At 39.3% G+C, this 16282-nt stretch overlaps 1 protein-coding gene across 3 annotated transcripts in view; it reads left to right on the plus strand.

Moving 5' to 3' along the window:
- The first annotated feature begins 331 nt into the window (after positions 1–331).
- The window catches only part of CSNK1G3 (casein kinase 1 gamma 3), a 64134-nt gene continuing 48183 nt past the window's right edge, over positions 332–16282 (plus strand). For all 3 annotated transcript variants that reach the window (XM_054178542.1, XM_009900648.2, XM_009900650.2), the window contains exons 1-3: positions 332–531; positions 4052–4092; positions 9153–9222. In XM_054178542.1, the coding sequence (XP_054034517.1) occupies positions 354–531; positions 4052–4092; positions 9153–9222 (289 nt within the window). In that variant the 5' untranslated portion in view covers positions 332–353. The remainder of the gene's footprint in view (positions 532–4051; positions 4093–9152; positions 9223–16282) is intronic.

A 16282-nucleotide genomic window follows, 5' to 3' on the forward strand; every position in this document is an offset into this window, starting at 1 on the left:
GGCTTTAAGCTTACAGTAGTGCTTTTTGCAGAACATCTGTGAAGCCAGTTGAAGTGAAAGGTAATTTTGTACAAGAATCCTACTGTATTGAATAACTTCAGTTTTCTTTAACAGAATTCCTGGAAATACTGCCGAATATTGCTGGTGTTGTGCATTCTGGATACCTGTTTTTACTACAGATGCTGCCAAGGCTTTGTGAATGGAACGAACATGCTGCTATTGACTGCTTACTGACAGTAACTAGCTGGACACTTCATTGGTGATGTTTCCATTCTCACTCTATCCAGCTGGCATTTGCTTACACTGAATTTTAAAAAGAGGAAAAAATCTAAGTGAAGTATTGTAAATCTGACATGGATAATAAAAAGAAATACAGGGACAAGCTGGATGAAAGAATAACACGGCCTAGTGGGAGGTCAGGCCATAATCCACGTGGCACTGGTTCTTCAAGTTCTGGAGTGTTAATGGTTGGCCCAAACTTCCGAGTTGGCAAAAAAATCGGATGTGGTAATTTTGGAGAACTACGGTTAGGTAAGATCCTTGTTTCTTTATTCCAGTTTACATTATCAAAGGCTATTGTATGCATTCCAGGCATGAAAATGTCTGTGGACACACCGTGCAGCTTTTCAAACTGCTTTCAGGCTTCAGATAGCTTAAATTTGCCTTGCACACTTTTTGTGACTTGACCCTGGCCAGTGCAAGCTCTATCACATGTTAAAAATCTCTGTAGCAGGAGGCTTTCTGGGACTAAAAATGTTGCAGGACTCTGTGCAGTTCAGTTATTTGTCTTTCAAGCTGCGTAAATGACTTGATGGTTACTGTGTTTTGTTACCTTTTCATGTCTTACTGAAGCAGTTTATTCAGATGTAGTTGTGGCTAAGTATGTGTGAAATGCATTGTTCTCCTGTAGGTCCACCTTATAGAACTGTGGTCTTAGAGTTCTTGTTGTAAGTGTAGTGGGCACTACAATGTTTTTAATAGAAGCACGCTTTTGGATTCCTTTGTTTCCTTTCATCATCAGCAGTGTAGTGAGGCTAAACAGTGAGCAGCCCCTCACTACAAGAAAGATGCTGAGGTCCTGGAGTGAGTCAAAAGAAGGGCAGTGATGGGTCAGGAGAACAAGTCTTATGAAGAGCAGCTGAGGGAAGTAGGGTTGTTTAGTCTGGAGAAGAGGAGGCTGAGGGGAGACCTAGCTCTCTACAGCTACCTGAAAGTAGGTTGTAAGGTAGTGAGGCAGGTGTCAGTCTCTTCTCCCTAGTAACAAGGGGGAGAAGGAAATGGGTTCAAGTAGTACCTGGGAAAATTGAGTTTGGATATTAGAAGAAACTTCTTCACCAATGGAGCTAACAAAGACTGGAATAGGCTGCCTAGGGAGGTGGTTTAATCCTCATCCTTTGAGGTGTTTAAAAGACAAATAGATGTGGTGCTAAGGGATATGGTTTAGTTAGATAGTTGTTGGGGTCTATGATCTTGAAGGACTTTTCCAACCAAAATGATTCTGTGTAGGTGTTGGGTTTCTGTTAATTTTCCTCTGGTACTACTACTACTCTTTACACTTCAAACACTAGTTTCAGTATAGTAGTTGCAGAAAATGTATGATGTATGCGTGTGTGTGTTTATAACATGCATAAAATAGGTTTTAATATAGTGCTCTGTGGGGGCTGTACATCTAGTCTGAATTAGAATGTAAACAATATATATATATTGCTGGAGCTCTGGCTGAAGATACTGTATTCAGTACAGTCTCAATAAGAGGTACTCTTGTTATTCCTGTTAATAGTTAAACAAGATTGATATATTTTGACCTTTGCAGTTTTATGTATGCCTCTGCAGTTCAGGAGTCAAGCTGAAAGTCTGCCTCCATTTTTTTTCCTAAACGGTCTCTGAATGGTAGTTTTTATTTTAAACTAAATGTTGCATTTACTACTGAAGGCAGCTGTAAAGTAATGAAGTTACATTTTTTCTGTTTGTTATCTTGGTGTGTTCACAATTCAATTTCTCTCATTCAGATCAATATAAGATTAACTCATTTGCTTGTGGCATATACAGAGTGAAATATTCTATTTTATTCTAAAAGAATATTAAAGTAGTTAAGACTTTAATAAGAGTGGCTAACTCTTTAACTTCTGCTTTTTTGCATATATGGAAGATATTTCAAATCCTTATTTATGGGGTAAGATGATTTAAATTAAGTTACTGAAAACAGGGATTTAGTTTGATATTGCAAATCCTGATCTAAATTGGCTATTTTTGCATTTATAGTAGTACGGTAGCAAGTAACTTAAAAGTTGGCATCCTTCCATGATGCACATAATTTGTTTTATATAATTCTACAAACTGGAATGTATTTTGAACATGTGTCAGATCATAAAGACTTAAAAGGAGGAATAAAGTTGTTGAAGAGCAGTGAAGTTGCACTTTAGAAGATGTAAGTTCCATTACAAATCAGTAGCCATTGCAGTTCTTCCCCCTGAGAAGAACGGAAAGGCCAAACTTCTGTAGTGTCTTGTGGATCAAATGGTAAATTGGCTGTATGTGGCAAGTGACTGACTGACTTGATTTGCAAAGGACTAAACTGTTTTCAATATTAAGCTGTTAAGACTAAGGGTTTTCCAAGTTACTGATGGGCAACAAAGAAAGCTTGTTCATGCTGCATCTAATGCATTACACAATGCCTGCTCTTTATTTAGATCAACAGTGGTGTCAAATCTGCCATATTTTAAAGACAATTGTCCTGAATTACCTCATGGGAAGTTCTAATGTCCTTTCTGATTTTTCTTCAGGATAAGCTTGTCATTACTGCATTTAGTTACTGGAACCCAAAGTCAAGTCATGTGAATGTAACTGAATTTGTTAGCTACTCCAATAACTGATTTATGTATCTAATAGACTGAATGACTAGGGCCAGAGATTATTTTAATATATTCTAGATTGTAGTGGCATGAAAAGGTGTAGAAGCAACTTGAAACAAAGTATGTTGTTTGTTAAAAATGTAATCCAAATGATCATAAGAAGAAATAACAATTGAATGTGTCTGGATTTCTGCTCTAGTCCTTGGAAAGGTCTTGGAATTATCCATTCTTTTGGTGCATAGATTCAGGCATGCTACCCATACAGATTCTGTGTTTATTATCATGTGGCCTTTAGTGACTTTTTATAAAGTTGATCCCTTAACAGATGCAACATTTTAATAGTGCCTTTCCCCCCCCCCCATCTTTGTAAGAGTAGTCTATTTTAAAAAATCATAATCAGAGCTGAGATTATAGTCTTTGACTATAACTGTCTTCACCAGTAACCTTTTCATTTTGGTCCATGACTTTTCCCTGTTTGTGCAAAAATGAGATAAACATGGGAAATTCAGTCCTGAACACAGAGGGAAAAATAGGTTTCATTAATACACAGTCTCATGTGTAGACTATAGACAAAGAAAAGTGTTGGAAGTAACTGCGTTTTCTCCTTTATCTGCTATTTTGTTTTACTTTTATACATACAACTCTTGTTTAATATTTCAGTGATTGTGTACAGTTTGAAGTAATGCATGTGGAAATATGCTTATCCAGTCATAACATCACTTCTAAAGCAGCAGATGCATTTTTCTAAATGGTGTAAACATTTAAATCAGTAATATTGTTGCCCTATTTGTTCTAACTTTAAGCTTAGTACATTGCAGAATAGAGGAAAAAGAGGCCTAAGTAATTCTAACTTTAGAGTCTGATTTTCCAAAATCATAGGACAATTTAAAAATAAATTTTAAATAGTTTTATGTAATAAATACAGAAATGTAGAATATCACATCCAACTTACTTTAATTTACCCATTGTCAAGCTTTTCTAATGTATAAAAATTATACAAACTTGGTGAAATAGCTGAAAATCTGGGTGAAACTTCTAGTACTTAACACTATTCAAGAATTGAGTTTTCTTTAGGGTATACTATAAGCCTAATAAAGCCAAGCACCTTAGATAAAAACTATTTCAAAGACTTTCTTCAGATTTTAATGGCACAGAAGCCAATGTCTCACATTCTTATTTTTTGTTCTCTTTTTTTCAAGGGAAAAATTTATACACAAATGAGTATGTGGCCATTAAACTGGTAAGTTGGGTTTTTTGTATTTTTTTTTAAGGATTTGGGATTAAAAAAACCTAGTCAGAATTTTCCTTTCATATATAGTAGCTTGATTTCCTTAATTGAAATCCCTAATAAGTTTTCAGATGAAAGCAGTGAGTGATAGATATAATTATGTACTCTGGCCATATTGAACAAAAAGCAGTGTTGATTGTTGTCACTGTTTGAAAGGCTAAATCTGTTGGTAAAGCTGGTGGTGATTAACTGCTGCCTCAAGACTTCTTAGTAGATTCATTTTCCATGCAACAAATGCTGGAACAAGAAGTTTAATGGGCATCTGACATCAGGTGACTAAGGAGAAGCTCTACAAACATGCATATTCCTACAACAAAGTGTTTTTGATCAGTGTAATGTAGTCACTGATATTTTGATACATATTCTATTTGCAGTGTAAAAGTTTCCCTCACTAATGAACTTGGTAAATGTGTGTAGTTTGTTCCTATGTCATTGTTCTGCTTTTTAATCAGAAATACACAGTTTACTTAATGTTTGTTTCTGGATACTTTTAACTTCTTGGTAAATGGTTGTGTTCATAACCAGAGTATTTAAAGATTAATTCTTTACGTTTTGGCATTGAACATATTTTAGGATTTGTATCAATTTCTTGTTGCTGCAGTAGTTTAGATTGTAAGTGCATATAATAAACTTCTGAAAAATACTTATGTCACTGTCCTTGCTTAGGAAAACAGACTTCAGAAGTTGTTACAGATTTAAAAAGGGCCATGTCATAGTTTGAAAGAGCAACACTGACTGCAACGTTTAAGGTTATTGTATGTGTGTTATACCAGATTTAAATTAATTTTCTGTTAAAATATCTTGAACTTGCTCTGTGCTTAAAACTTGAAAAAGTTCTGAAAATTCTTCAAGTTAATGGTGGTTTATTTTAAATTTCTTTCAAAAATAGTTTGCAAGACAGTGTTTACTGCTTTTTAATTCACTAACTGATCATATAGAGCAAAATAACTTTTAAACCTGATCAGTTGGTTGTGGCAAAACCATTTTTTATTATACATGTAACTATTAATAAACTCAGATATTATTTCAACCTATTTAAATTTCCAGGGGTACTGTTCAGTGGCAGCTTTTTTTTCTGAATTACTCAATCTTAGAGGTCTTCATTTACAGTTGAACTGTCATGAACCGTACTTAGAAGTTACAAAAGAACCAGTGTAGTAAAGTATGTATGTAATTTATTACCAGTGCTTAAAGAACTCTGAATATGTAGTGAACTTCTTGCATTGTCCTCTTACATTAGTGGTATGAAAAGGTATGTGGTAAGCTCATGGAAGGAAGGGGTCAGTGGAAATCAACAGTGGCACTTGGGTTGTCATTTTAAGGCAAAAATACATTTGCTAAGTAGAACTAGTGGGTTCTTTTTATATGGTTCTCATATCTTTCAGCTTGCTATAAGTTGTTTTGAAATTGGAAGAGATCTGGGTCTCTTAAAAGCAGCTGGCATCCAATTGTATTTAGTGGTGGTGTGGGTTTTTTGTTGTTTTGGTTTTGTTTTGTTGTTGTTGTATTGTACACAGTGCCAGGACTTTAACAGTTAAGTAGGTTGCAATTGCTCATGGTATACCATTTTTTTTTCCTTTTAAAGTTTTTTTCTTTTTAGCACTTACATCCTTTGTGTGTTATGTGCAGTCCTTAGGCCTGTGCTTAGGTTTCATTGTAAATGAGGCACTCCTCATTTCCTCTAGGTTTTGCACCTGTTGTACTTCAAAGTTTAGCCTTCCTGAATGAGATTACTTGATTTGTGTGCTAATTTGAGCAGTTACCCTTGGCAGGTATAGTTGTGGTAATCTCTCCTGCAATATCCTGAAGCTGTTTTTTGCATTCCATTGTTGGCATACTGTTTTCTTGAGCAGCAAGGCATCTCCTTTGCCAGATGTTCTGTGTATAACTAACTGTGTACTCTAATGCAGGAGGATTGTATGTGTTTCTCTCAAGAGCATGAGTTACATCTACACTTAAGAGCAGCTTGCAGAAGTGCTTCTGCTGTTAGAAGTAAATGGGTTTTATAGCAATTATTTTTACCTAAACTTTTCTTCATGCTGCATTTACTTCCCTCACGGACAAAATTATACAAGTATGTTCCTCTTTATGATGCTTATGGCAACTTCAGGACTTGTGTAAGGAAATGGTTAAAACACTTAATTTTCCTGTGTGAGGCCCTAGGGTCACAGAATGCATTTTAATCTGTGTGGTTTATATGTAAATTATGTTTGTTTTGCTAAAGCAGCTACACTTCCAGGATTTTACTCTTAATTTGGCTTTTTTTAAAAATTATGCCCTATTCTGGTTGGTCAGATAGTTGGAGAGGTTAGAATAAATTCTTCTAAGGAGCAAGACTCTTAAGAATTGAGATTTGAGTCTTGCACTGCCAGTGATATTTGTACGTTTCTGCAGATCTATTAGTGTGTAAATTGGTATCTTGGAATCAGGCAGTTCTTCAGGAATAATCATTTAAAATACATGAACTGTACCTTTTCTGCTTGCTTCTTCATTTAGCATTAGGTTTACTACTTATTACATGCCTATATACTTCACTTAAATCTCCTGGTCCCTTTTCAGATAATCCCTCTCCTCTGTCATTCTTCTTCCCTTTGATATTAATCTTCCGTTTCCCTCTGACAAATTTTCTCCATTGCCCAAAGTTATCTCCTTTGCAGGATGCTTAACCACTCACCAGATACCAACAAAGGAATTTCTTCTTGAGCTGCTTCTGAAAATAAGTCCACTTTTCTTTCTTTTTTTATTAAAGATAGCAGGTTATGAGGTAGCTGCTGTTGCTTTTAATCTGTAATTCACTGATTTATGAATTATTCAACTGTTAAGATTTTAATCCTTAAAATTTTAAGTGGGACATGTGGAAAAAGGGTTGTGGTTGGTTCCAAGGCTGGAATAATTTTTTCTTATTTTTTTTTTCCAAATAATTATTGTGGTCTAGAACAATGCCATTTCAGAACCTCTCTAGAAAGTTGTAAAGTGCAGCTCTAAACAGACTGATCTTTTCTTGTAACGAGTGTCTCACCTTGCAAAAGAATGTTTTCCTGAAAATAGCTTTTGTTGCTGAAGAAAATATGAAACAGATCTGGGAGATACAATTAGGAGTTAGCACTGGATTGCTAAACCTGTAAGAAGTAGATAGAAGCTGAATATTGTGCTTTGGGATAGCATTAGAGTTCTTGAAAAAGTCTAACATGGTTAGACTAAGCTTTTTAGTCAGAGCCCTTTAGAATAGAAGTGGCATGTCTTGTAAAGAGTATTGTTTGTTCTATGTATTTGGCACAATGTTATGAACTTGAAATGAATTTCATATTTCAAGTGTCTATTCTTTTGAGTGTATAGGCATCCACAGAAGGAAAAATGGATGGGGGAAAACTTGTTCAAAAGAACATCTACAATTAAGTAGCTTTTGTTTCTGTTTACATAGAATACGTATACATAGAATAAACCAGGTTGGAAGAGACCTTCAAGTTTCTCAGGTAACTGGTGCTTAGTAAACCGCATATTTAATTCCTTGGCAGCAAGATCTATATTAAGAGTGAGATGCTCTTTTACAGCAAAGAGAAGCTATCTAGTGTTTAATATAGAAGTCATTAGTAATCATTAGAATTGGATGTATAAGCAGTGTAGTGAAGGTTATTTACAGAACATTAGTAATCCTGGAACAGTTCTTCTAGCAAAGACCTGAGTTTTTTCAAGTAAACAAAAGATATTCGTAGGAGAACTTGGCTTCAAAGTTCTCTGGGATTAACATGATGTTTGAAGTTACATGTTCACAAGTCATGTGTTTTAGTTGAAGTGTACTGGAACACTAATGAAATAGAATGAACCATGATTATTTATTTTTAATAATCATATATGCTTTTTAGACCTTATGCTGCAACTACATTTTAACAAATATTCTTCAGTCTTACATTGTGATGGAGGATTACGTTTCAACATGACTTGTCTTGATGTATCCCTGTCTCTCTTCTCATTTAACAGTTGTCATTACCTGATTTCCCAAGCTAGCTGTGGGCAGCAGGGAGGTTGTGCTAGATTAAAAAAATTCTTGTAGAGTAAATTAAGGTGAACTGACAGCAAATGAGTTCTGTTTATCTGATCCAAGGATCCAGTGACATCTTCACAGGATTAGTCCAAGGTCTGTGGGGAGTGTACATCCAAGAAGGGCTTGTGGGCTATATGTAGCAACCTGGGCCCAAGAGGCTGTGGTCATTTCATACCCTTTGGGTATGGATTGGCTTCCTCAGCTCGCAAAGGGAGGCTGTGCTGATTTGCACAAAGCCCATCCAGTGGATGGAAGATTACATTTAATGTAACTTACCACTATCTGTCTCTTTCCTCATTTATTGATTACTGCATATTGCAAAGTGGGATGTGTAGAAACAAAACACATTTTATGTGAGGAGCTTATTGTGCTTGCCCTTTCACAATATTCATTGGATAAAACATCTTATTTCCTTTGTATGTTTGGAGTTACTGAACAGTCAGTAACAGTGAGCGTCCTTGCAAAAATAAGGCAGCTTCAGAAAACTGACAGGCAATAAATGGACTATAAATACATATTAACACTTCCCCCCCCCCCCCCCTTGCTTTAGGAAGTAAAATTATTTGTTTCTGTAAGACAGGGTTTAACTGAAGTCTTTGGCTGATGTTGTGAAGCAGATTTGTTTGACTGTTTGAGAACATCTTTTGAGTCAATTTATCTGTGTATCAATGATATCTTTTAAGAGCTGCAAGATACATCATCCATATCCTCTGGAGAGACAGGCTATTTTTCAGCTATTGTATTGTGGGTCTGTGATTGTGTTTTCATACTGAATCTCAGTCCTGTGGAGCAGTACAAGATGTAAATGTCCCAATGTACTCTAGTCTCACTTGATTGAGATTTAGGTTTCTTAGTCTCTTAATTACCAGTAATATTGGAAGCAGCTGGATTAGTGTGACAGGTAGTGTGTTAGTTCATAGGCTTTGGCAGTGAGGCTTTGTTTTAAATGTTGTTTTTGTTTTTAAATCAGGAGCCAATGAAGTCGAGAGCACCACAGCTACATTTGGAATACAGATTCTACAAGCAGCTAGGATCTGGAGGTAAAAAGCAGTGTGATATGTTTTACCGTGGTTTAATCCAGGATCATCTTTTTCACAGACTTTTTCTGGTTTAAAGGTATAAATCTATGTAACAAACAATCTTTAGTTACCTAAAGCAGGGAAAAGCCCAATGAGTCAGTGGAGTAATATAAATTTTTCTAGTGTGGTAAGACTTTTTATTCTATTCTTTAAAGTGTGTCTATGAAATCCTAAGACAAATCCTTATGTCTCAAATGTCACAGAACTTTTTCATATGGATATACCTTAAACTAAACAATCTTAGCTTAGTCCCAATGCATTGGTCATTCACAGTCTTTATTCAAACAGCTGATTTACCAATCACATATTTTTGTTTAAAATTGCTATGATGTTTCAATAGCTTCAGTATCAGTTCTACTTTATTTCCATTGATATATAATTTCTTACTAGTTTTAAGCCTCTTAAATACTTCAAAAAGATAGTTTAAATGCAGTTTAAGATTTGAATTTCTCCTTTTGCTCCCCTCTGGTTTTACACCCAGAACCATTCTTACTATGGTCTATTCAGTGATCCATTTATCACATTTTGCTTTTATAGGTGAGTGATACCTGAAAATTCTTACTGGTTTTTGTGTCTTTCACAGAACTCTGTTCTGTAATATGTGAAGCTTCTTAAACTAGGAAGTTGAGTACAAATCTTACCTAAATTGGTTCTTTCCTAGGAAGAAAGCTTAGATATTTTATTTGAAAACAGTCCTTTAATTGCCAGATTAATTTTTTCAGGGTTCTTGTGATTAGTTACTTTTCCCATTTTTAATTAATGTTTAATTAGTTTATTGTATAAAATAATTGTTTTCTACATACACACTCTTGTTTCTATCAGAGGCAGCATGGATTTCATAACGGTGATTTTGAACTTGTTCTTAATCTACAATGGAATGCTATTCAAGCTGAAAAGTTGTCTCTGAAAGTCATGGAATACAAAATGAACATGCCCCTACCACTTCCATGTGTGTTGTGATGAATTTTAATACTTTTAAAACACTGTCTCTCAAAAATTCAGGACATACATTCTTTGATGTACAGACTGGATAGTGGTTCTCTGTTTAGGTAGCTATCAAGGTGCTCTTCTTTTGAGGACTGTCTCTAGGGAAACGTAATGCTGTAGAACAAATACTCTGCAAAGAGGAATCTTTGGAGATGGCTCTTAGCAAGATATGACATTGTCTATTCCTGTTCTTAGATGCAGAGTTAAATTTTTTTGTAGGTAGTTGTAAATAGTCAACCTGTGATAGAGTAGCACTGTGAAATAGCTTGTAAGTGGAAATCAGAGATCTGAATTGCTCAACTAGTGAGACAAAACAACCCACAAGTTATGGACAGTAGCCAGCTGTGTGAAACCCAACTATCTAAAATTGATATGGAGCTGTGTAGTGGAGGTAGGGGAATGTTCCCTGTGAAAAACATTTGCAAATGTAACTTTTTTTTTCCATTTTGTTTGCAGAACAGCGTTTAATGTAAGAACATAGGCACATCAAAGTCTGCTTTACTTGGGTTATCCATCAGTCTTTAATCCTATTTGTTGGTTGTACCAACGTTATGAATTTTATTCAAGTATTGTAAGAGAATGATGCATGCAGGAAGATGGAGACTTTTGGGATGAAAACTGAGATATAAAGCTGATGAGTTACTAGCTATCCTCAGTATTTATGAAGAGCTTATTACAGTATCACAGATTGTTAGGGGTTGGAAGGTACCTCGAAAGATCATCTAGTCCAGTCCTCCTGCCAGAGAAGGATCACCTATACCAGGTCGTGCAGGAATGCATCCAAATAGGTTTTCTATATCTCCAGAGAGGGAGACTTCACAATGCCCATGGGCAGCCTGTTCCAAGTGTTCCATCACCTTCACAGTGAAGAAATTTTTCCTCATGTTTGCATGGAAGTTCCTTTGCCTCAACTTCCACCCATTACCCCTTGACCTGTCACTGGGCATCCCCAAAGAAGAGCCTGACTCCATCCTCTTGGTACTCACCTTTTATGTGTTTACAAACATTAATGAGGTGACCCATTAGTCTCCAAGTGACAAGAGAGCAGCCAATGGCTGAACTTGAGAATTTCAGTAGTCATTAAAGAACACTAGAAATAGGATCACAGGATGTTAGGGGTTGGAAGGGACCTCTGGAGATCAAGTCCAATCCCCCTGCTAGAGCAGGACCATGTAATCTAGGATAGGTCACACAGGAATGCATGCAGATGGGTCTTGAAGGTCTCCAGAGGAGGAGGACTCCACAGCCTCTCTGGGGAGCCTTTTCCAGTGCTCTCTGATCCTTAAAGTTCTTCCTCATGCTGTGGTGGAACTTCTTGTGCTGTAGTGTTGCAGTTTGAGCTGGGTGCCCCCCTGGTGCATTCACTTCCTGTGTCCAGAAGTCCAGCCCAGAGGGATGGACACAGGAAATTGTGTATTTCCTACCATAATTCTTTGCACCACTATAAGATCCAGTGCGGAGTCTGGCACTTCCTCTTTCCTTCCCTCTCCGAGACTTGGTAACTGGGGGAGAGATCTCCCGGCCATGGGCCTGATTGGGCCCAAGGCCACAGGGGGATGGGCAGTCTCAGGCCTGGCCAGCTGAGACTAGCCCAGCAGAGGGAGGGGGAAGAAGGAGCCCTGGGGGTTTTGGATGCACCCTCAGGTGGGGATGGGATCTTTCTTTGTCACTGCGCTTTGGGTGTTCTGTAACATTCACTGCTTTCTATTTAAACTTTCATCACTTTTGCAATCCGTTTGCCTGAGTCGTTATTTCTGCCTGTGGTGGGGAGGGGATCTGCCCCAACCCATTACATTTTTTGATGGCAAAACCTGCATTCAGAAGAATGTCCATGATTTTGTTGCCTTTCTCAAAGACTTCCTCAGCAGTTTTACCCCAGACGATGATATCATCGATGAACTGGATGTGTTCTGGAGCACCACCTTCCTCCAGAGCATCGTGGATCACTGCATGACAGATGCTGGAGCTGTGGATCCAGCCCATCGGCAGTCTGTTGAAAGTGTATTGGATTCCTCTCCACGTGAAAGCAAACTGAGGCCTGCATTCCTCTGCTATGGGAATAGAGAAGAAGGCATTAGCAATGTCTATGGTAGCATACCATTTGGCCTCTTTGGATTCCAGCTCATACTGGAGTTCCATCATGTCTGGTACTGCTGCACTCATAGGTGGAGTTACTTCATTCAGGGCTCGGTAGTCCACTGTCAGACGCCAGTCTCCATTCGGCTTTCGCACAGGCCACACTGGACTGTTGAAAGGTGAATGAGTTTTGCTGATGACTTTCTGACTCTCCAACTGACGAATCAGATTCTGAATGGGCAACAAAGAGTCACGGTTGGTTCTGTATTGTCTGTGATGCACAGTCTGAGAAGCAACCGGCAATTTAATGTCCTGAATCTTGTGTTGTCCCACAACTGCAGATTCATCAGAGAGTTCAGGTCTAGCAGACAGCTTCAGCTTTTGTCCATCAATTTCTACAGAAGCTACTCCAAAAGCCCATTTGTAACCTTTAGGGTCCTTGAAACGCCCTTCTCTCAGAAAATCAATTCCCAAAATACAAGGTGCATCAGGTCCGGTCACAACTGTATGCTTCTTCCACTGCTTACCAGTTAAACTTATATTAACCTCTACCTTACTTAACTCTTGAGATCCACCAGTGACTCCCAGAATAGTTATAGACTCTGATCCCTGATAATTTGATGGCAATATGGTGCACTGAGCTCCTGTGTCAACCAAGGCCCTGTACTTCCGAAAGTGTGAAGTGCCAGGCCACTGGATGTACACATCCCAATAGATTCTGTTATCTCCATTATCCCTCTCCTCCCCCTGGCGGGAGGCAGGGCACCCCTAATTGTGGGGAACATTTCCACAGGTGCAACGAGCACACTGTGCAGTGTTAGAACTGGAGTCACTGTTGGAGCTGTCATTGTTGTCCTGGGGAACTGTGGAAGTAACAGCTACCCTTCTGGTATTGCTACCCTGGGTTCTGCCACTTTGCAGTTCCCTCAGTCTCCTGAAAAGATTAGAAGTTGGTTGGCCATCCCATCTGTTCATGTTCTCACCAAACTGATCACGTAGAGTTATCCAAATGGTCCTATGTGATTGCCTTGGTGGTCTGTTTTGGTTTGGCCTGTTTTGGAATGACCCCCTTTGAGGACGTCTATTCCTCACAGCTGAAACCTGCACCCACCTGGAGGAAGAATTGGAATTATCTCTTTGTGCCAATTGGCATATGGAATCTTTGATTTCATCCTTCAGCTCTCTCATGCAATCCTTTATCTCACTAGACAGAGCTTTAATGGCTGAAACCAAAGAAACACGTGTCATGCTATCATCCAATTGTCTTAGTTGATCAGTGAATTGGCCAACCGTAGGAGGATCTCCACCATAATTTCTTGCCACAATTCTGCTTGCCAAAATGTTTGCATAATTGGAAGGAGCAAGCTTGATGAGCTTTTTAGCAAGACCAGCTGCCACAGGAATATCGTCAGGGTTCAGAGTATCATGGTCACCATAGAGTATCTCTCTAATGGCAAACTCTCTCAGACGCTTAATTCCCTCATCTATGGTAGTCCAGGGCTTAGGATTCCATGGAAGATCATCTCGGGAAGGGTATCTCAGGGAAACCGCCATTAAAAGGCGTATCCACAGATTAACCTTACCGAGAATCCTGGCTAGATGTCTATCTATTCCATTATCCTTTGAGAGAGTTCCTAGCTGGGCTGCTGACTTGTCTCCAACTATTAGAGCTGGAGCACCTGTATCATAACACCTAGCAAGCCAAGATAGGATGGGTTCCTTATCTGCTCTGAGGTAATCTTTGCGGACATTGCGAATCTCCTCCCTTGGTGACGAGCAGCTCTGCAGGTCATCCTCTTCCTCATCTATCACATCTTCCTGAACATTTTGTCCCCATAATCCTGCTGTCACTCTCCTAAGGATCTCTTTAAGCTGAAAAGCACCACTGCCAGCTGCTGTCTTAGCTGCATCTCCATCCTGTGATGATCTCAATAACTCAGCTATATCTCTAAGACAAATCTTCTCCTCATCTTCAGCAGGCACTTTCCTAGCAGAGGTTCCCTCACCAGGATCAGTCTCCTGCTCTTCTCCTCCATTAGCTCCACTAGCTCCTGGATCAGCTTTGGCCTTTCCACCTCTGGTCTTTAAGACTGCTACTTGTTTAACTGGAGCTGTGTTTGAATTTACAGCCATCCTGATAGAAGCTGACAGGTCCTGATCTAAATCAGCCGCCGTGGGGGCCCCTTCCGGTCCTGTCATGGCGGACGGAAATGACCTTGCCTCACTACCGGTCGCCATCTTGGGAATGGGAGCCACCCCTGGCTGCTTGCCAAAGTCATAGAGTGGAGCATTTAACGCAGCTTTTCCAATAGGTTTTGCTATTTTTCTAACTGACGCAGCCCCTTCCTCATCACTCGAGGACTCTGGGGCAGATTTAGAGGAACGCCTACGCTTCCTAGATTTTTGCTTAATCACAAAACATGGTCGAGAAACCTTTTTCTCTCTATATAGAGCCCACAGCAGATAGACATTAATTATCAGCGACAGCAGGATTACACCCGTCAAATAAATCACCTTAAGATCCCAGCCAGCACTTAAAGTTACTCTTTGACCTCCTGAAGTGTTAAACTCCCTTATCTCGATCGGCAAAGTGGAAGACGTTCTATTGCCGTAATTAGTGAGCCGAAAAAAACCCAAACAGTGTTTATACAACAGCTGGATCCTATGCATGAACCACAAATAGATTTTACGCATTAAATATTTACCTATCTGGTCTAACATCAACCCGATGCAGTACCGGTAGACCAACATGCCACAGACCGAGAAGAATAAACGTTCTAAAACCCAGAGCACCTTCATTTCGTTTCTCCAGCTGAGACAAGCAATAAATCAACTTAATTACTTAATTCCTTCGCTGCCCCACGTTGGGCGCCAATAAAAAGAGTGTGTGGTGGTTTGAAAGGAAAGGCTCTGCTTTCCCTCCCCCACTGAGAAAGAGACCACGGCTAAACCCAGTCGGAGAAATGAGATTATATTTTACAAGGAAACAGATTAGATGCAACACAACAAACACAGGTATTTTACAATATATACAGGAATATACAGCAAATGAACTCAACCAGAAACCAGACCCCCCACAGAGGGGGCTTCCCCCTGTGCCCCCTTCAACCCCCTACCTCCCTTCTCCCCCAAAGGAGGTAGAAGAAGAGACGAGGACAGTTAACAGGGCAGGAAAAGAATAAAGGCCTTGCACAGGGAGTTAGTATCTTATCTTAGTTGGCCAGAATCCCAGAAGCAGATCCAGCCGAAAGGGACAGCGAAGGAAGGAAGACTGAGAGAAAGTTCCCAGCTCCCCCGGGTCCAATCTGACCTCCCACAATCCTTGGCCAATGAAATTCGTTTAGAATACCAAAATATTTTACAAACATTTAGCCAGTGTGCCCCTTTCTTAAAGGCACAGCGTCAAACGGCCACATGTAGTTATCCATTGCCCCTTGTCCTGTCACAGGGCACAAATGAGAAGAGTCTGTCCCTTCTTTCTTGACTCACAACCCTCAGTTATATGCATGTATTAGATCCCCTCTCAGTCTTGTCTCCAGACTGAAAAAAAAACAGGTCTCTCAGCCTTTGTTCATAAGGTATGTGCTACAGTTCCTTAATGATTGTTGTAGCCAGGGATCAAGCAGATCCCTGGCCCTCTTGAACTGGAGGCAATATTCCAGGTGGGGTCTCACTAGTGCAGAGTAGAGGGGGAGGGTAATCTCCCTCAGTCTGCTGGACACAGTCCTCTTAATGCACCCCATGATACCATTGGCCCTCTTGGACACAAAGACACATTGCTGTCCCATGGATAACTTCTTGTCCACCAGGACTCCCAGGTCTTTTTCCACAGGGCTGCTCTCTAGCAGATTACCTCCTATTCTGTGCTGGTGCAGTTTATTTCTTCCCAGGTGCAGAACTCTGCACTTATCCTTGTTGAACCTCATTAGGTTGCTCTTTGCCTGGCTCTCCAGGCTGT

The sequence above is a fragment of the Dryobates pubescens genome, chromosome Z (genome assembly GCF_014839835.1).
Source record: "Dryobates pubescens isolate bDryPub1 chromosome Z, bDryPub1.pri, whole genome shotgun sequence".
In the NCBI taxonomy this organism is placed as follows: Eukaryota; Metazoa; Chordata; class Aves; order Piciformes; family Picidae; genus Dryobates; species Dryobates pubescens.